This window comes from Strix uralensis, chromosome 1 (assembly GCF_047716275.1).
Source record: "Strix uralensis isolate ZFMK-TIS-50842 chromosome 1, bStrUra1, whole genome shotgun sequence".
In the NCBI taxonomy this organism is placed as follows: Eukaryota; Metazoa; Chordata; class Aves; order Strigiformes; family Strigidae; genus Strix; species Strix uralensis.
The window spans coordinates 60,196,288-60,218,382 of record NC_133972.1 but is presented as its reverse complement, the minus strand read 5'-3'; the positions used below and the strand labels follow the sequence as shown (position 1 = coordinate 60,218,382).

General features: G+C 39.1%; 1 protein-coding gene across 5 annotated transcripts in view; it reads right to left on the bottom strand.

The window, feature by feature from the left end:
- Window positions 1-1,986: 1,986 nt before the first annotated feature.
- The window catches only part of DIP2C (disco interacting protein 2 homolog C), a 331,427-nt gene continuing 311,318 nt past the window's right edge, over window positions 1,987-22,095 (bottom strand). For all 5 annotated transcript variants that reach the window (XM_074868279.1, XM_074868289.1, XM_074868299.1 and 2 more), the window contains 5 exons: window positions 14,416-14,473; window positions 13,198-13,272; window positions 11,934-12,108; window positions 9,984-10,107; window positions 1,987-5,141 (listed from right to left, as the gene is read on the bottom strand). In XM_074868279.1, coding sequence (XP_074724380.1) covers window positions 4,889-5,141; window positions 9,984-10,107; window positions 11,934-12,108; window positions 13,198-13,272; window positions 14,416-14,473 — 685 coding nt within the window. In that variant the 3' untranslated portion in view covers window positions 1,987-4,888. The remainder of the gene's footprint in view (window positions 5,142-9,983; window positions 10,108-11,933; window positions 12,109-13,197; window positions 13,273-14,415; window positions 14,474-22,095) is intronic.

Sequence of the window (22,095 nt, the reverse complement as noted above, 5' to 3'; positions counted from 1 at the left end):
GCTGATGCTGGGTAAGAAAACGAGCACCGCTGTTTCGAAGATGTTGACCTCAATGAGGTACAACACAAATGAGGCAAGCCTTGTGAGGAATTCTGGACCAGCTTTAAGATGATAACCCTCAAGAGAGAACAGAAAAATCCCTGGAAAGGAAAGGTGTTTATCTAAGTCATGGTACGATGAGTGAGAGCTTTTGGGAAGGTGGGCTGCCAAATGAAGCACTCCAGATACCAAAAAATAACTCAGGTTGAACTTTATTTTATCCAAAAAAGAAATTATTAATTTCTACTTTCAGAATGTAGAATCTGGTTACGTTTTTTTTTTTTTCCTATTCAAATCTCAGCCAGTTTTGAGCAAAAAATTCTTCTATTAAAACAAACAAACAAAAAGATGCAAAATCAGGGTTGGCTCTTACCCTGGGGATAGTGGGGTCCATCCCCACTGGGATGATCCTTCTGGACTTTACCTCTCCCCACACTGCCCGTCCAGCCAAGGCCCACGCCAGCGCCCAGCCCAGCCCCCCAAAACCACCTGCACACCCCACGTAGAAGCCACAGCAGGGATTTGTATCCCCAAGGTTGCAGAGAGGGGGGTCTGTGACTGCTCAGGCTGACTGCAAAAAGCTGTGTTGGAGAAAGTCAGAGTTCCCCCAAACCCAGCTCCCCTGTGATTTGGTTCACAAGGTGACCGGTGAAATCTGTGGTGGATCTCTGTGCATGTTCCCCCCTCCCCGCCTTAGATGATAATGGTGCATAAAGCAAAGTTTTGTGTTGAAAAACACACACAAAAAGCTGCAATGTCTTTTAGCAAGCTTTTTCCCAGTTCTTACCTTCTTAGTATCAACCTGATAATGAATAAATTATACTGTTCTTATTGTGCATGAAATTATTCTTCTAACCCTACTACAAATTTTTTTGATTGAGATTCCCCACCAGCCTTCCAGTGCTATAGCTACCATTTGCCAAAAAGATTTTTAAAAGCTGTACTTTAAATATTTTTACCTTTTAAAAGTCCTCATCACCATTAGTATAAAACATCAAAACCCGTCCTTTTTTAAAGAAAATTATTAGTAAAATTGACTCAGGAACTACTGCTGTTCTGTCGTCCTCTACCTTCTGCCACCCCTCACTTGCCCTCTCCCTCCCAGTTTTTGGGTTGCACTCTCTGCTCTGGAAAATTGTGGGTCCTCTAACCTGCACCCACCTCTTGTGATGAGCACCCTGCAGTTTAAGCCACTGGAGATGGATTTCATATCCTGAACTTCTCAGATGGGCTACCAAAGAGACAAGGACTCAGAATTTCATCCTTTGAAATCACATGTGGAAAATCAGAGCTACGGACAATTCTCTTCTCTGGGGACGCTGCTACTCAGTGGCTGGCAGCCAGCTCTGAAATCACAGTATTTTTGGAGAAGGCCAATGGAAATGGGCAGAACACATTTCCTAGAGGTTTTATCTGGTCATCCAAGGCTTCTGAACTGATACAGGGGTTCTAGCCCCACATGTGTAACCAAGCAGTTACCCACATATTGTCACTGGCAGAGAGCTCCAGCAGAAATGTGATACCTGGATCAGTAACTTACACAACTGATCAGCAGTATGTCGGTAGCAAGACCTTGCAACAAAAGTGATAAGTGACAAATTTGTGGAGTTTACAGTACTAATGCTTGTTATTGCTTCTCACAAAATGTTACCAAGCTTACAATAATCTTTACACTTTCAGCAAAAATGTGAACAGTATATTTGAATATATTAAAAAGAATTAAAAAAACATTTCACAAAAAACATTTGTTGCCATATGAAAGTCTTTCAGCAATAAATGCCCACACCAGTATTTAAACATTGTTAAAAGTATAATGATTTGTACTAATAAATTATGCAACAAGAGAGGTAAACAAAATAAAATTACAGTATAGCTCTCCATGTTCCTCCACTGAGCATCCGCAGCTCTCAGAAGCTCCATTTTAGATGACTAATTAAGAAACCGATATTTTCAGAGCAACAAAAATAAAAGCTTTTATTTGTTCATTTGAATATAAAACAGGCGTTATCACAGATGTACAAAGCGTACTGGTGGTTTAACATACAAGAAGGTTGCTGTCCTTTGCACATAAAAATTTTTGTCTGAAACTGTGATTGGCTGAGTTACATGAATTTCTCTAACCAGTCACCACACTCTATGAAATAACGCTGCTAACATTCAACTGATAAAAGGGACAGTCTTCCCTTGGGTAAAGTGTCAAGCAGGATTAAATATATATAATAAACAAGCACCATGAGGAATCTGCTCCTGTTTGATTAGTTTTGTGTTTAAATGTTCATTGTGTACCCTCTTTTTTGTGCATGTGCATCAAGTTGATTACATGGTTTTGTCTGACTCCAAAAGCACAAGGTCACAAGACAAACATTTTATACATTCTCATGAATGGTTTATCTACAGTACAGTTTCTAATACAGAACAATCCTTCTTTATTGCTCAGTCTGATGGTGCTTAAATGTTTCCTTCCTTTTGCTTGCACAACAAAACCAGAAACTCAGTTTATCATTTCTCTTAACTCAGGATTTAACAACCACGGATGACAGGTTGCAGAAGAGAGCTGTTATTAACTGCGTTTCACAACTGCATTGCAGTTCTTTTATTCTCTACAAATGCAAAGTTGACTTCGTGAAGGTTAAAGTGATGCTTTGAACGACAGCGAGATTTGTTTTGCAGTACTGAGATCAGCGATAGCAGGACTTCACAAGTTAGTTCACACACTGCAATTATGTTTGTTATCAATCAACATCTTGTCTGAAACCTTACAACAACTCGCCATTAAGAACAGATTTTATTCTTTTTAGGGAGCAGAAAAGGAATTTGACAAAATATAGGATTGGTCTGCAGAGCATGAATAGGGCTATTCACAGGACAGTGAAGGCGGAAAGGATGGTCTGAAAGAAAACGCGTCTGACATGGCAAGATGCTCTGTACTGTACATGCAGACTAAAACGTCCCTACCTTTTAAAAAGATTTTAAACACCCAGCATTGAGACTCCCTTATACGTGATATAAACATTATTACATTTGCCCTGCAACAATCATCTTAGTCATGCATATCCGGTAATGAGAGCCAGCACAGGAACGTCATTCGGGACAATAAGAAAAGCATTCTTGGACTGCAGCTGGTAAATCCCACTCTTGATCACAAACAGGTCAATTCAGTTACAACCACATGAAGGAAGGGGAAGGTTTTAAAAAAGGGGGCACGGGGTGCAGGGAAGACAACAGAATGGGGGAATCAAACCTCTCTTTTATCCAAAGGTAGTAAAATGAAGGCAGCTGTGACGCATGTTTCCCTACTCTTCTCCCGTGATGGCCTCAGACCACGGGACTCCTCCGTTCTTTGAACAGGCAGATCGGTTCCTCTGATGTTTTAATGCATTTAGGGACTAGTTAGCAGATGCACGATTCGTGCCAAATCGGTCGTAGTGACTGTACGCTCCTCTCTGTTAAGGAATAAATTAAAGACCATCGAAACAACAGTTTCCCGTAAATGTAAACTGGATGCATTGGCCACCAAGCTACGTGTCCTAGCTGAGAGGCAAATTGATTAACTCTGTGCAAATAACCCCAAAACTTTTCCTTATAGCAATAAAAACACCAACTAAAACAATGAAAAAAATTGTGCAACAAAGTTCTGCAGCTAGACAACAGTGCTATTCCTCAACCTGCCTTTTCTAAGTCTAACAAGTGTATGCACATGCCAGCACGAATATTTATTGTTGCCTCCATGGCAAAGAAAAGAAAATTATTGTAGTGCATTTTTAGTCTTAAATTCATTCACTGCCTTAAAGGCAGCAATAATTCCACTTGCTGGTATCTAGAGGATTCTTTTCGACAGGGATACTTAGCAATCCAGGATTGCTTTTTTTTTTTTTTTCCAAAAAATTTGTGAGTAGCATTTGATTATCTACAGTGGGAGACACCATGCAAGTGACAAGTACTGCATTTTAAACTTTAAAATCTTTTGTCATTAGTGAATTTATATTTCATATATATATATTTGATGTGATACTATCCACTCAAGATAATACAACACTTTGTTTTTATATTAGCAAACATTTCAAGAGTTTAATATTCTTGAATGTTTTTTCTCTTTTATACTTCTAAAGAGATCAAAATAAATTAAACGTTTTGTACATAATTACAGAAGAAGTAGTTAACTTATTTTATCTTTTTAGTTTAGTACAAAGATATTTGCAAGTTCATTGCCGAAATACACCTTATTTATAAATTTCTTCCACTCTAACTCTAACAGCAAAGGCTCTTTGGCCTTTGGGCTTTCAGCATCTCCGACAGAAAGCTGCAAGATTTCTAATTGAAAGGTGCTACTTTGGGTATTCTCCTCGTACCACTACATAGTTTCCTAAGATGTGGGATCTAAAATGGCTTAAGTTAGTAACGGATCTGTATTCATCAGCTTTTTATGACATATTAAAACAAATGAAGAAAACAATAATTTGTATTAGTATGCAAATTGTTTTAAAAGAATCCATTTGGAGGGCAGAATAAAAAAAAAATCTACTTCAGCTTACTTAATGTAAAATACAAAGCCACATTTACTCAAAAAGCAGTATTGTCCAATAAGCAAAAAAAAAAAAAAAACCAAGTTTAAAATGGGCTTTTCCAACACACTGAAGGGCCTTACCCCATAGTCCTTCTTTTTAAAATTTAGTGGTAAAAGAAAACATTTCACATTTTCTTTCCTGCCAATCGTGACTGCTTTGAAAAGTTGTAATAGAAACAGTTCCATTCTGATGAGTGTCAGCATCTTATCTGCACACTTTTTTAGTGGACACCAAAAAATTTTATACATCTATAGTAAAGTCCATGGAAGCTTTAAGGTACAAGACTACATGTTGTAGGCCACATAGATGGGATCTAGCTGGTCTGCCAAAAATCCGTCTCGTAGGTGCATACGTTGTTTCTCTCCACGGGAGTTGATAGGAATTACACCAATGTCCACAACCACCACCACCCCTACAATCAGATAGTGTTCCTCCAGGACCACGTTGGTGACCAAAGGAACCAGGTCCAAAGCTTCTTGCTCCGATCCGTCCAGCTCAACTACAACGACCAATAAATTTGTCCAGGTAAACACCGCACTGGAACGAAAGAAAAAATAATATTAGTGGTGGGGATTTTTTACCCATTTCATTTTTTGCCCTTTTCATTCCACCTTGGTTATTTTTGTTTCCATTCCTAGGGCTCCTTTTGTATGCTCACCACAAAGCAGAAGTAGCAAGAGAGAATGTGTCTGCAGGCAGGGGCAGAAGAACAGCCCCATTAGCTCTCACTTTAATATTGCTGCAATGCTAAGTATTGGGCTGAACTTTACAGAAACTCAAGTCTAATCCTTGCCCATCATGTAAGCAGGTAGTAAGACACTGTGCGGTTCCCTCTGAAGCCAAAGAACTGTCACAGCACTGCTGTGTTCATGAAGGCATGCATGAGCTATCTGTGGGTGGAGGCGTCTTCTCTGGGGTTTTTTGAAGAGCTGCCCAGAAGAGCAAAGGAGGTTAAAAGAAGAGGCACCAAAAAGAACAGCAGGAACATAGTCTGACCTGAAAGCTCTTTGGGATGAGCTCTGCCTAGCAAAGGGGTGCGGAGCCCTGAGGACGTTTAGATGGCACACTGCAAGCTGCACAGAGGTCCCCGGCTGGGCGGGGAGGGGGCTTCCTCACTTGCATGGTGCTAGGCAAACATGGCTATGTGCCTTCTGGACTGGGCTGGCTGCTGTCCAGGCAGGTCAGAGCTCAGCACAAAAGAGCTGCGATACTTCTGGATCAATTGGTTTATACAGCAGCATCTCCATCTGTTTTATTTCAGCAGTTTTATTTCTGTTGGGCTTAAGGAGACAGGAGTTTTTACATTCATTATTAACAGGTGCACACCATTATCGCCACTATCTCCTCCTTATTAAAAGAACTTTGTAAGACCCCAAAAGTTTGGTTAAGCCTGTGAGCCAAAGCAGGTAAATTTTGGTTTCTGTTACTGGGCATTTCTTCCGGCTAAGGATAATGCATTTATCCTTCCAAATATGGAGGCTGGGAGGGTATGAAAGTCTGGTGTATGCTTCCTCTGTCCTTCTCCCCATGTCTCAAATGGTCTCCAAAGCCTCTGAAGTCTCCCAGGAGGTCAGCAGGACCAAGGCTCCACAAAAACCAATCTCATTCTTCCTTGCAGGTGCTTAAGACACAGATGATGGTTATTTCTTCCTCTAACTTATTCCATAGCATATATAATAATATTCTACACATGTAACTCATACATCAAGCCCTGTACTTTACCCTCCTTTACCTTATAAAATCAGGGGATAATTTCCCAGAATTGTCTCAAGCATAAGCATCTGAAAGTTAGAATATATTATGTATATAAGCCAACTTCAAAAAGAGCTACTTACCCTAAGGTCAATGCTTGATTAAGACAGAAATGCACTGGTTTAGTCTACTAAGACAATTCTGAAAATCCCTGTACTTTGGAAACATATCTTACTTTGCCCAAAAGTTAGCTATGAAAATTGCTCTATGTTGATACTTAACAGAATGGATTTTAGGAGAAAAGTACTTACTATTTAAAAAAAATTCATTTCAGATCCTGCCAAAGTACTATTTGATTGAATTCTTATGTGCTTATTGATCTGGAAAACTAATGGGCAGACAAAGCAAGGCTGTGCAGCCTCCTTTTGACTTAGTACTGATATGAAATGTATTTTCATTTGTAATTATGTTTTCACAGACATTCAAGTAAGTTTTGATTGATGCTGAATATTAATAAAGTGGAGTATCACTGCACAGGTGACCACCTCCAAAGAGGTCCTAGAATTTTTATGGATTGCTATACAGACATCTAAACTAGTATTATATATATTTTAACAAAAAGTCTGGGGAGGCGTTATTAAAATATAAGTTAGCACTTGAAACCATACCTCAAACCTACTGTTAGCTTGTTACTTTGAAAAGCAATTAATGGCAAGATTCAGGAGAAGGTCCCTAAAACATGGCTTAGGAGAAGTTAGCTTGTCTGAGTTCAGAAGACTGATTCCCAAAACCTTCATGAAGTTGCTGTTAAGTCCTAGAGCCACTGACACTCCTAAGAAGGTTTCAACTGAATTTAAAATTCATTTCATATGTTACAATTCTAACTCACTGTTGACCACTGTAAGTAAAAGGAAATACTGCCCTTTATGTTCTCACCACTTGAGATGAAGATGTATCAGCCAGCATGTATTACTTATGAATACATTAACTTTCCAGCCTTAATGAATAAAAAGAACAGCAACAAAAAAATGCCCTAGGATCCAGGAAGGCTGCACTTTCTCAAGAAATTATGGAGTCACACCCAATAGATGCAACACAGGCAATGCACTGAGCTGGGAATGGCCCCTCCTGCTGCTTCAGGAAAAGCAAGGAAGTTGTTGAAAGACCTCCAGAGAAAGAGATTTTCTTCTCCAAATATCTTGTGTAGCTTTACCTATTTGTTGTTATGCAGAGAGAGAAAACCACTTCTTAGCGAATTCCAGGAAGCTATGTTCTGTTCCTCTTTCAAGGGTTTGACGTTTAAATGAGTCATCAATGTGTTTTAATTAAAACACATACACATACTTTATTTCTCAAGATATTTTGCAGTATTAAAAACACTTTCAAAAATACCTGGTGTAGTTATAAATTACAATAAAAGACTGTGCCACTCTTTTGCTTTTTACATATTGAGACAGAGGAGGTCCAGAGTCAGAGGTTTGTGCTAAAATTTCTTAAGAGACAAGAATAATTTTAAATGACCTTTTAGATCTGATTCTCAATGACAGAAGTTGCACAGCAGGATTACATGTCAGTCAACAAGTCACAGCTTTCCTCAATAGTGATAAATGTTACAAAATAAGCATGTGCTTCTTGGAAGCTGAGGCTCTTTTACAATCTATCAACTGGACATACCCAGAACCTATTGTTTGCAATAGGTATTGATGCAGTTAAATCCATAACGGGTCATCATAACCGCAACAACAGTGGCCTCCAACAAGAACAGAGGCTCATGACCTTGTCCAAAGAAATGCATATACAAAGTATATATAAAAAGAAAGTTTTAACTGGCTATTATTTTGTCAATGAGTGTTTCCCAAAAACAAGAGGAGGATCTCCAGGAGAAGCTGGAAGAGAAGTTAAGTGAGAAAAGTCAAAGAGAGTCAGGACTAGGGCTATGAATGAAAACTCCATGATGGTGGCTTGAGAGAGCTATTAGGCAGAGCACTGGTTAGGAGGAGGTTGGGAACTGTGAGGAAACAAGATGTTGTCGCTCTGAACTACTGTGTCTCCATTTTTTGCAGGAACCACATCAGAGAAGCATCTAACTCATCAGCAATCTCTCTTCTTTGAGGAGAAAACAACCCCACAGACTTTCAATTAGTTAGTTAATAGTACCGTGTGCTTTCTGAAAATCTCACTCATGTGCTTTGTACATTATTACCCCACTACTGGGAAGAGTTAAGGCACCGGGAATTATTTGCATGTACTTCTACCATCTTGCAGAAATTCAGTGGCCTTTTTCTTTGGTGCTCCCAGCTTACTCTAACCCTTTTTAAGTTGCCACTATCCCTCTCAGGATTGCCATGATAATGGAAGGAAAGTGATCCTCAAAGTGCTCTCGGTGGTCTTGACAAAGGAACATAATTTAAGCATTTTTGGCCACTGACACCCATGATGACCATTTCTGCAGTGTGATATGGCTACTTCATTCACTGCCCATGAGCTCACACCTTGAGAACACACAAATCACTGACAACCAGGTACCGCTAAACTCATTGATTTATGAATCTGTGGCCATTTTAGAATAGAGATGTCCCTAAATAGCTTGATCAGAAAACCTTCCATCCACTGCTGATACTGATCTGACACATTTTCAAGGAGAATTTCACAGCACCCTTGAAGTGTTCACACCGGTCTATACAAGGACACAGTGTGGAATGGCGAGCTGGCACAAGACCATACCAGCAGTGATGATGCTCTAGAGAGGAGGCAATAAGGCAAAGCCCCACATACAGTCAACCAAGCAATTAACTGCCTTAATTTTAACAGGTATTTAAGAAAAAGGCAAGGTGTTTTGACTAAAGAAACCAGTCTGGTTGCTGTGCTTCATTATTAAGTTTACTGCTGATGGCCGCACCTTTGCAGCCAGGATTGAAAAGAAAAATGGAGAGTCACATCTTACACTTGCTGAATTGCTCTGGCTGTTGTGACAGGTTCGTTTTGCTGAAAGGAGAAGAGCTGAGCTGCGGTTATATCAAAACAAAACAACTACCTGACTCAGTCTTCTGATGCAAGAATAATGAAAAGCAATTTGTTCTCATGTCGGCCTCAAGAAATGATTACCTGCTGTGTGCATTTGATGATGTGATACATTGATTAAGACATCATTATTAACTCATTGATTTACTGCTTCAATTTCCATTGTGACCTTGATTTGATCACTGCGTGATTTATTAATAACCAATTTGAAAGTAACAGTGTGTTCACTAATAAAGTTTATGAGTGTGTTCATTTATTTGAAATGTTTGCTTGCTTATTCCTTCTAATAACAACACTCCTAAACCTGAACTCATACCCGTTTGCTTTTCCTGGTTAGAATATAAATCTCAAACTCCAAGAAACAGCTACTGACCTACCTGAGGGCTGCTTGGCTCTCTCAAATTAAAAGTTTAATCCTTCACTTGTACTTAAAACCACATGAAAAAAGAAACGTATTGAATGATCTTAGCAGAAAATGGTCCTTCCTGATTAAATCTGTTTGTTTGTGAAAAGTTTCATCCTAAGGACATATTTACAGCTGAGTTATAAATCCTGTGACCATCCTGACAGGCCACTTCCTGAATCAATTCAATATCCAAGAAAAAGCCCCAGACATTATAGATATTTCAGCTTTATATAAGGGCCCTGGTGTTATATAATCCTTACCATTCTGTGATGCTCTTGTGTGCTCTAATTACAGAGGTTTCAATATCGATCGGATGGTATCTCATCCCTCGTAACTCCATGGCTTCATCTAATGCACCCACAACATAAAGTGCATCATGGCGTTCTGGTGGTAAGGAAAAAAATATTAATGATTCTATTCTGCAGTATATTAAATTACAAAAATGTTCACATTAATAAAAAAATAAGCATAACATTTATAAGTTATCCTCAAATTTCTGAAACCCCGAAGTGATTTCTGAACTAATGAGAATTTTCTATTACTGAAGTGCAGTGCAGAGCAAAAAGCAGAAGAAAGGAAGGCAGAAACACTATTCCCATTTGAAGAAGAGAAAGGTGGAAGTCTTTATCCAAAGACAGTGGCATAAATTCATGTTTTTCTCCCAGATGAATGCAGAACAGACTCATTCTTTTTTAAGGTGCCTGAATAGACAATAGGCTCCTTATTTCTCTCTCTGTCTTTTGAAAGAGAAAGGATGGATTTGGCCATAACAGTATGGACGATGCTCCTCCAGTAGCTTTGAGATGGTCGGTACTGATGCTTAAGCTGTACTAGAAAGGTGTTTATCAATAAACTAGAAATACATGCTGTGTGCCAGATCGCAAATTGCTCATTCAGACAAATGGCAAGCTCTGAAGCATAATGCTCTTACAGTATAAATTTTTACTCACTAAAGAAATAAATGAGGCTGAAATGACACTTTTTAAAATACATTAGGCTGATAATACATGACTGCATGTTATCCATAAAGAAATAATATTCACTAATAGACTTAAAAGCAGATAACTGGGTCTTTTTACATTAATTTAGATAGTTGCATGGTGGTAATGGCAATATAGCCTCTACCAGCAATAAAGGGCAGAGAACTTTCTGCACTGGAGCTAAAAGTGGGAGGAGAACAGAGACACTGCAACTCTGCCAAGATTTAAGCCATATGGATGCTTAAGCTGCAATATCCTCAGAGCATCCTGAATTTGCTCAAGGCTGGACTATCATTATGAAATGAAAAAAGCCTGCGCAACTGAAAGTAAATCTCTTTCAGGAAGATGCTAACATAAGGACACAGGCAGCAGTCGTAATCCACAGTGATTACTAAATTGCTCTCAGATTTGATGAATTCACTCAATAGCTGCTATTCTAATTGCACTGACACTGGGGCCCTGGGATCACTCCTGGAGGTGCTCACAGCATTGCTAGAAACCACTCTGCCAACAGTCTCGACTGCCACCTCAGCCAGCTGCCGCTCGTGGCACTGTGCTCTGCAAAAATTACAGGAAAGTAACGTTTTCTCAAGCAGAGACTTCTGTGCCTGGCAGCGCTGGTTTGCTTACATGTGTACACAACATAAGGAATGTCATAAAAACAAATAACAAAATCCTGTACCTTCTCAACAGAAACTCAAACACCCCGTAGCTTCTCCTGCAGGCTACTGCTTGTATTACATTTCAGTAACCATCCCCGCAGGTTTAAAGCCAGGGAAATTTGAGAAATGGACAGCTTCTGTAAATGAGTTTATGACAGAGGAATTATCAAAGAAGGTAGTCACACGAGGGACAGGGCTCGGGCTCACAACAAGGCTTTTTCTATCTGCACGAATGCATTCCTGCGGATATGACTGTGAGAGTAAATAATAGCATTTTAAGCTACATTTCCTATTTTTCAAGCTGAAGCACTTGGCACATTAACAGTGCCAAAAAGTCACTGGTGGAGGGGATTTATAGCACCTGAGGTACAGCAAAGGAAAAGCAACTGTTTCAGCAGGGAAATCTTGCCCTCTGTTTTATTTTTGGATTATTTTAACTAAGGCTTTTTTGCAGTTCTACAGGTTTCACAGACTGAACACTATGGGTAATGCAGGCCAACAGACACAGCGTCAGCCTCAAAAGAATCCAAATTATGTGCATAGACCTAGGTGACAAGAAACCTCTTACCTCCATTTGCATCTGTGAGTTCTGTTCTTCTCAGGAACCCCAGATAGCCAGTTCGAGCCCAAATAGTCTGTGTGTCTCCAAAGCTGAGTCTTGAATTAAAATGATCTGATTGCAAAGATTCGTCTCCGTAGATGGTAAAATACCCACTGGCATTGTGAGTGCTGTGAACCCATATCTAAGTTAAAAGCAATTATACTGGTATTAATTAAAGTAGCTTTCCAGAATGAAGCATTACTGAAAATTCTTCCTGCAAATATTTTTTGTCATAGCTAGATAACACTATAATGCCTTGTAACACTGTTTCTGAACTCACAACTGACCCAGTTTTAGGCAAAGAGACCCTAGCCTAACCTCCCTGAAGTCAGAGTGCAGATCTGAGCCATGCCTGGGGCAGAGGGATGCTGGACCCACGGCTGCGAGGACACCTGCCACAGACCTGCACAGCCTCCTTGAATGGCTCAGCTAGCTCTGAGGTCTGCTTAGTTATGGCAGATTCCAGAAGAGCCTGTAGACCACAGTGCACTTTCCATAGCCCCCCCTCTCCTGGTTCAGTGTATTTACTCCAGCAGAGCATCCTCCATGAACACCAGACAGATTATTTTAAAGGGTGAGGCCAGGGACCTTCACCTATGGAGAAGGATTCATTTCATCTAACTCAAGGCATCATGGAAATATTTATGATTTCATAGTAATGAAATCCTACAGATGAATTTCACAAATTAGATTGTAGTTTTAATTACGACTAAGCAAATTCTTCATTTTGATAATTAGATCTTTAACTGCTCATTGAAAATAACTTTTTTTTCTCTCTCTCTAAACATAAAATCAATTGGAAAAACATATAGCCTTGCTCAACACATCTAATGAGAGTACTTCAGTGCATTGAAGCACAATGATTACAAAGAGAATAGCACTAGAAAACCATCTAGCTGAAATTAGACTGATCAATAAACTTATTTTTTCATGTAAGTTTCCATCAGAATTAGTGAAACACCAAGTAGAAAATACAGTTAGAAAAAGATTTTTTCCTTTTTTTTAATGAACCTGAGCTATTATTAGTATTTATCAAGTACGTTACTAACAATTTTAATAATGATACAAATATCATGCTACACACTTTATATACTATAAAGATCTGTAGAATTCATAATTTTTTTAAACGGGCATTTGATAAGATGTATTATAGGAAACTGGCATACACAATGATAGCTTTATCTCTGCAGTTTAGTTCAGAGCATACAAAGGTTAAGTTTTCATGACTCACCTCACCAAGATGAGAATCTCCTAAGGGTCCCTTTGTTTCTGGATTAGCAATAATGATACGTACTCCTGGGAGGATCTATTGAAAGAAAACATGAGGCAGTAAGAAAGCTTATGCAATCTTATGCTGATTCTTTGTCCCCAAAAAACCTTCATTAGAAACTAGAAGAAATCCTTAAAAAGCTAAAGTAGACTTATAACACAAAAAATTAAAATAGTCCATAGTTGTAATAAATTCTGAGGTATCTGGGAAATGCTACAAAACGTCTTCTCTTCATGAAACCTGTTCATTAAAAACTCCTCAGAAACCAAATGTTCACCTACAATACAAAAATTCTACCAAATGGCCCAAGTCTCTCTGAGAGTATACACTAGAACAGAAAAAAACCAATGCCAGTCACATGAAACTTTAGACTGAAACAGAAAGCAAGCCAGAGGCACCATGCAATCTCCCCTGAACGAGGCCCTGCCAGTGACTTTGTGTAATGGACATTCACCCACTACAGGGGTGGCCAAATGTTAAACCCTAAAATAGAAAAGGGAGCATCCTCTGACCAAGAGTGCTTGCAAGTCTATGGTTAGAAAGCTTTAGATGAGCATCCACAGTGTCAAGGGCAGTCAGTGAGCAGGGAGTGCTTTGATGGCTCAGTGCAGCAGTAATGGCACCTCTCCTTTCCCCCAAAGGCGGAGCACACTTAGCAGTAGACCTTGGTCACCGGCGCATGGCCAGACACCGCAGCCAGAGACAGAGATGAGAGCAGCATCCCTATCTCTGTGTGCCAGTCCCGTGTCTTCATCCTGTCCCCCCAGCGATGCCACCCACCAGGGACAGTCCCTCTGCAGGTGATTAGTAGCCTATGACTACAGTGTTGGTAATTGCAGACCAGTTCTCAGTAAGGGTGGGTCTACACTGATAAAACTGCCTCCACTAGTGGCACATATGTTGGCAGTTTCAAGAGTAAGGTGCAGAGGATGAAATACCTTCTTCTTGCATAAAAGAAGGAAATGCTTTTTGCATAAAAGGGGGCTCAGCTTCTGAGAGAGCAGTAATGCATCAGTTACCACCATCGTGTTATTACCTCATCAGTAAAGAAAGGGTTTCAGTCTGCACAGCTGTTAAAGCCTTCCTCCACACTACATTCATGTAAAAATGAACAGACATGGAAATATACTGAAAATATTTACAATAAAAGGTATGTTTAAATCTTCTTTCAGTACTTACTTTTCCTGACTCCATGAGGGGCAAACTATGTGGAGATCCTCTTTCCACTAAACGAACTCTGTAAAATACATGTAAAAATAATATGCATAATACACAGTTGCATTTATTTGCTTTTCATTAACATTTATTTCTAAAAGGAATAGTTAATGATCACAGAGATTAATGTTATTTTTGGAACAGATGAAGCTTATATCCTGTAGAACATAATCGGGCCCAATATTTAATCTTAGTCAAGACTTATGGCTGGGAAAATAATGAAAAAAAGATGCGTGTGAATGTTTTCTTAAATACTAAATTCTTCAAATGTAGTTGGTGCCTTTTATTTGTTTTTGATAGACTAAATGGAATTCCATGCACAAATTTATTCACAAAAGGGATCTAAAATATTGATTTCCCACAAGAACATCATAAATACCAAGGCACAGACACAAAAGCATGTGAACTGAGTGAGCAACTGCATTCCACTAGTAGTTAACAGTTAAAATCAAAGTCATATCGAGTAACTCATAACCTGGCCTCAGCTTCAAATCTGCATTTGCAATCTATTAATTATTTTCAATGGACAGTGGTTGATAAACATTTTTTTAAAAATCGTTTAATGAAAAATGTTATTACTGCTGAGGTCAGACCCCTTCTCTGAGTGTGGCTTTCTGGTCCTCTCTCTTCCTTTCTTAGATAACTTCTTTTCCCACTAAGGGAACAGAAATGGCAGCTCTCCTTCAGTGGTGTGATGGTCTGGAAAGAAATTCCTCATTTAACCTTGAAAAAGTACTCAGCATGTTAGAATGAAAGAGACTTTAAAGTGCTAAAATAGCCGAAGATCTCAGCCAGTAGATGGTGAAGAAAATTTGGTAAAATCTAGGCATTCCTGTATCTTAAGTGAGATAATTTAGAAGCTCTAACAGCCCATGAAAAACCTTAAACTTTCCACTCCTGAACATTTTTCATAATCCACTTAACCAAACTAAACCTGGACTTCTGTCAAAAGAGCTGTTCTTACCTCTTTCCTCCCCTCAGCTCTGTGATTAGAAAGAAAAAAAACAACACAAGATGCCTAAAAAACAACCCTGTCAAAGGTAAAGATGAAATGTCAGAAGAGAGGAAGACATAGCTAGGAGTAGATGGGTGGAGAACTGGAACCGGTTAAACTGATCATAAAACTGCAGTCTGTTAGGAGCAGATAGATCTTTTCCGGACTGTTTTGAGGTCTTTTTATAGACAGAGTACTGCAGTGCTCAGTTTGGGAAAGGATTGATGAGACACAGAGAGACCTCAGCTAGAGGTCCCTTTGGAGAAGAACAAAGCTTTGGCAAGTGCAGCCCCTAAACATAAAGGAGATGGAAAAAGATTTTTTTTTTTTTTTTTCTATTTCTTTGCTCCAAAAATCTTCTATAAAAGCTGGGATTGTCGAGGTCAAGGCAAGAATAGTGAATAGTGTTTTATCTGCAGTTCTGGGAAGTCTCTCAACCTTGATGGACGGGGCAGAGCTAAGCCCTGAGGCATTGCACATCATTGTGAACAGTTCCTCGCACTAACAGAAAAAGATACAACCTAAATACCCAGCAATTTCAGACTGCTTTTCCAAGTCTTTTTGAGAGGAAAAGGATGTAAAGTGTCCTACAAGGGGCACCACCTGGAGCAGACACGGTTAGGCAGCTGGAGCCTGGCCTGCTCTCCTGCAAGATGCATAACACGAACCACCTTCCAACATTTGTTCAACTGCCACAAAACTCCCAGACAGAGCCTGAAGCACTAATTATCACTTCTCTGTGTTACCTTTAATGTCATACTGTCCTTGTTTTACACTCTACTGCTCTCTTAAACCTCTGTTGTGTTACAGGCACGCAGACATCCGCGTTTACTACACCATTTTCTGTTGAGCTTCCCATCAGCCGAAGAGCAGCAGGGCTGTCACTGGCTTTACAGAAAAAGCAGTGAAGTTACAACATCCATCTGTTCAACCAGGGACACAGATCTGGGGCAGCATAAACCCAGGACACAGCAGCTTCACTCTAAGGTGTACATGCAAGGCTAAATTAATGCTACTCTATGAAGGGTATGTTTGCATAAGCCACACTTGCATTGCTGTTCAAACAGCAAGCCAAATCATAGGTATTTAGGAGTACACAGCAAAGTCTTTAAAAATAACTCTGTGCATATGGAAACAAAATCAAATCTTCCAAAAAACAGTTGTTAGTAATGCCTATATTTCTGCCTTTTTATATATATCTTCGTTCCGTAAAATCCATATTAGTGTAGAAATATAAAATGCCTTTAACTGAGTTCTTCCAAACAACTGATATCTCCAGTCTCTAGATATGTATTTGCAGACAGGTAGCTATTCTCAGAAGAACTAGTCATAATCTCAACCACTTGGTATCTCCTTTAACAGACAGTTATTTATTATTTACCAACATTTGTCAAATAGAGACAATCTTCAAAAAGAGACAATTTAAAAAATGTCAGCCATAACCACTGCTAAGAGTGATGGTGTAACAAAGGTCAGGAAGTACGTTATTTGAATTTAAGATTGGTTTAAAAACAATTCAATTTGGATATCAGTAGCAAAAAACCTCTAGGGCAGGAAAAGAGTATGTCAGAGCTGTCCAGCTGCCCAGAGATACTGCTAGCCCTTGCTCCCTTCCCGTTATTAAGACATGCCTCAGTGAAGTGTTGCTGAACTCCAGGCCTAGCAGAAATCCCATATAATAAAGCTATACATTCAGTAGTCAATGAAATGACTACTGGAAATGAATCAACGTTCATAAATCTGACCATCTCTTTCCTCTTTGCTTTCAGCATCTGTGCTTCCTACCTTGTTCTTATTATCACTAACATGTTCTACTTCCCTTCTCCACCTATTTCCTTTAACCTTGTCTGATTTTTTAGCACATGACAATCCAGAAGGCGCAATATCTCAGTTTCCAATTCTGTTAAACCTCTCCCACTCTGTGCTTTCCACTTCACATCCCTACAGAGTTATCACAGTAGTGCACTAAACATAGAAACAGCATTTCCTGGAGGTTTTCTGTGAGGGCCCTGTTAGTGCTCAAAAACTTGGACTCCTTTTTAAAAAGTTTCTGCTAAGCTCACAATCCTTTTGGGAACATGCTGTTAAACCTCTAACAACTCTGAAATAATAAAAGATATTTTGCCACAAAGAGATTTCAAAAAAAGAGAAGTAAAACATTAGATTCTGATGTTACTGACTCCTATGTGCATACTTAATTTTAAGTGTGTAATAGTCTTATTAACTCTACCGGGACTAGTACCGTGAATAAATTATGGACATTAGGCAATAATTTTTAAAATGAGTTTTACTGTGTCTCAGCATAAAATAATTCAATTGTTCCCACTCTTCCCCAAGAGATTTTCATTTTTCCACTGACAAACACAGACAGCAGATATGACTGAAAACTTCTTTGCATTCCCTCCTGAGCAAGCAGCATCACTACCAAGGCTGGTCTGGCAGGCAAGGTTAAGAGGCAGAGCACAGGGCCGACCAGACCCATGAAAAATGCCTCTGAATTACCCAGGTGATGCTGGCAAAGTAACCCATGGCTTCTTATAGCCTTCTTAGGACAATGTTAGTAAACCTCCAAATTCACAAATAATCATAATGTGGTCCCAGACAGCAGAGGTCTGGAAAAGGCAAGTCCTGTTTCTCTGCAGTGCTCCAGCCATTCTTTGTTGGGAGTGAAAACAATCTCTTACAAAGTGAGTGCAGAGCCTTCCTGCTGCTTTCTGCTGCCTTCGAGTCTTGCTGGGAAGGGCAGAGGAGAACATGACAGTCGAGCCAGCCTGGGCAAAGAGCCTGAAGATCAAGTGGATGGGAGAAAAATGCTGCTGTTGGGCGTGAAAGCTACTTTTGCACCTTCTGGTGGTTTGCAGCCAAGCTGAGAGGGAAAACATAAATGAGTGACCCAATGTAGGGCAGACAAAGTTTCTCTCCCACCAATAGAGGGGAGAGGCAGAAGATGTTTAGGAACCATTGTTACAAAGCTATAAGCAATGATGATACACAATGTAGTATTTAAATAGTAAAGTATAGGAGAGTATAATTTTGAGATTTTTTTTTTCACTCATTCCTAAGAATTAGTCTTTTTTCTTAAAAAAATCTCTAACTGGAGCTGTACAGTTGAGAAAGCTGCCAATATTTCAGTCTGGCTACTATTCCCTATTTAATTCAGTCTGGCTATATTCCCTATTTAATAGGGAATGCAGCTACAACACCAGTAGTGCTAAACTTTTCTTGTTACTATTTAATACACTGGACAGATTTAATTTCCTTTAAATCAAACACTTACTATAGAAAAGTGGGACTGAAATCTGACTTCAGAATGAAAACTGGCAAGCTATAACTGGGCACTGGAATCACTGTGCAGCAAAGGGGATATCAAAATACAGTATCAATGTCTTTGTGCCCAACTATCTTACATGAAACTGCAAATTTTGTTTATGCTCCTTTTTAGATCAGGTCCACTCAGTGATGAAAACTCTCCAAAATATATTCCAAAGCTTGCTAGTATTCTGCACTAATCAGAGAGTTTGTCAGCAAAGCTATTAACTATTGCTTTGGGAATCTGTAGGGGCTGGAGTGTGCAGAGTGGTACTAAGCAATGTTACAATGCCAAAACTGGGCAAACCTTCAAAGCTGGCTGTGCTGTTGCTCTGAGAGAGACTTTGGATTCTGTGATTCTAATAGAGATGGAAAGAGGCTATGAGGTCATCCAAGTCTCACTCCCTGCCAAAAAAAGACTGTTCCCTGCAGTGCACTTTCGAGTGCTTTGTCTACTCCTGTTACAGTATTTCAAATGATGGGGCTTCTTCCACTTCCCTTCAGAGTTTATTTCTCAGCTGAATGTATTTCATAGTCAGGAACCTTTTTACTCTGCAATGCTTGGCATGAACCATTCTTAGCTTCCTCTTGTTATTTCTAACTAGATCTCCATGTCCAATTCAAAGGAGTTTTTCCCACTGTCCCTTTCTTTTTAAATATAACTCAGCTAAAGAGTTTCCTTTTTACCCTAATGCTTGGCCAAACTCCACATCTCGAACTTTTTTTTTTTTTCTTTTATGGCCATTCCTACAAGCTGAGCCATGGTAACTGCCCTCCTCCTCCTTGCCAATGTGCCAGCAGTCTTCTGCTGTTAGCCAGGCCTGGGCACTGAAGCATTGCACCTTCCATCATCTCAAGGTCTTACTTCTCTGTCTATCCTACTGACCCCTCCTCCTGTCTTGATCGGTCTGTTCTCACACTATGTCGCTTTGCAGTCATGCCAGCTTGGAAGGCCAGCTTTTTGGTTTCTTTAATACCAGCTATTTTGCACACTAATTTCTTTCAGTAGCTGTTTTGGAATGCTGCCACTCTTGAAAACCTTCAGCAACAAAACCTAGAGGAAACCAGATAGGATCTGATGCACATACAACTCAATATATATATCAAAAACCCACTGTACGTAAGTCCCCCCCTTGCCCATAGCCTTTCCATGGCAGAAAGAAACAGCTGATGGTCTCTTTGGTTTCATTCCAGCCCTATTTCTTAAGTTTCCCTGCTGATTGTCATCTTACATTAGAAGTTGAGCTTGTGGAGAAAAAGTGGGTATTTTCTTATCCTGAAAGAAATTGATGTTTTGAAAATTTTCATGTATTAAACTGGAACAAAAAAGTGAAATATGGAAAGCTGTAAATGGAATCTCAAAAAAAAAAAAAAGGTTGCAGGTCAGAGAAATAGGTTATTTATGTTTGGTGTTTCAGGGTTTTTTTGTTTTGTTTTGAAATGTAAGTTGATTTAACTCTCCAAACTGAAAATGCTTTAACCACCATCATGAGCAAAAATTCAAAAGTTAAAGTAGGGTGTTTGACCACTTTGAGAATTCTTTTTCCTTAAGCTGAAAAAGATCTGTCAAAACTTGACTCTTCTGATTTCAGCACAATGATCTTTTCTGGTGAAAAAAGACAACCACCTAATTAATTAGAAATTTTAACCAAATTGAATTGTAAGGCATTTAATGCTGGAGAGCACATACGCATTTGTGTAGCTATATCCACAGCACAGTGATTTCCCAGTTCTGACTCAAATGGCTAGAAACTATTGCCATGAACTATTGTCATCACCAACACCTTTCAGATATGTATCTCTGGCTAATGTTGAGATGGTGCCTGGGTAAGACTGATGGTGGGAAAGGGTTGATGCAGCCTGTTCTGGTTTTCTATATTAAGAGGAAAAATGGGCACTGTAGGTAACAGTGGGAACCTGGACTGGGGATTTTTGACACTCAAGACTTTCAGTGCATCTTCTCTCTATTCAAATAGTAAAATATTTCTATATAAACTATTCCAGAATTTATAAGTCAATGAGCTCATTCTACCAAAAATGGAAATACGGATCAAAGACCATAATCTCTGCCTTCCAAAATCATGTACCCAATTCAAATAGCCAGATCAGAAAAGTAGGAAAATGGCATAGCTGAACACTTAAGATAAAGGGGAAATCTAGATAATGAAGAGTTTCCCTGTGTCATCCTGGTTTCCTCAGAGCATTTTCCTCCCATCACATGCCAAATTCAGAGCATGTTTAAATACAACTGAGACTGAAAAAGGGATTCTGGATTGAGGAAAATTTTAGCCAACAAAATGAATAACCATTAAATCTTCCATATGTCTGGGACATATTTTAATCCTGTTAATTCGATATTTTAATCCTGTTAATCTGATAATCAACAAGTTCAGTCAAAGCATTAGCACTAAATCACTTCCTTTAATGTAAAGACTTTTCTTCACTATAAACCTAAATTACATTTCATGTCCCAAATTCCCTGAGGTCAAAGCAAACAGCTTCCAACCCTTCAGATGGCCAAACAAAGAAGCAGAAAAAGCTACACAAGGATTTAAGACAGTTCAGAAAGTTGCAAACGGATCGAAATGAGGCAGAGACTCTGATTCAGGAAGGTAATATTCAAAGCTTCCGAGATTAAAAAAGTAGTAGCAATTTTATCAAATAAACCTATGGGAATATGTAAAAAAACTAAGCCATGTTTATGTCTGTTTTCAACCTTGGGGTACTTTAAAATGTTCATCTTTCATTATACATGAACTACATTAAATTTGTTTAAATTAACTCTGCACATTGTGTAAAACACGATGCACAACTATTTCAAGTGAATGCAGTGGACTGGGACTCTGGAGAATCTGGTCTCGCTCCTGGCCTTACCTCACACCTACTGTGCCCCATCAGGTACAGCATCACCTTTCTCAGGTTCATGTTTCCAAAAACAGGCATAACGCTGCTCTCAGCTGTTATCTATTTATTTAGATTACAAACCTCCCAGGACACAGTGTTTATCATTAATTGTTTTTACAGCACTTTTCATAATCACAATTGTATTCTGATGATTCTGTTTAATGCAATATGCTTTTTCTATTTCATAACCCTTTATCTTCCCAGTTATAACTGAGAAAAAGAGACTTCGCATATAGGGAAAACTTTTATTATAACAAACCTGGGATCTGAACACATCCTCATCTAATCGAATGAGCTTATTTGTTGTTAACAAATGATGGAAATAATTTTAGCTTCCCCCATGCAATATTCATATTCTACATTCACACAATGTAATCAAAGGTGGAATTTCTGAAATCAAGTAATTCTCTTTCACCTGCCCCCTCATCTTGCTACAA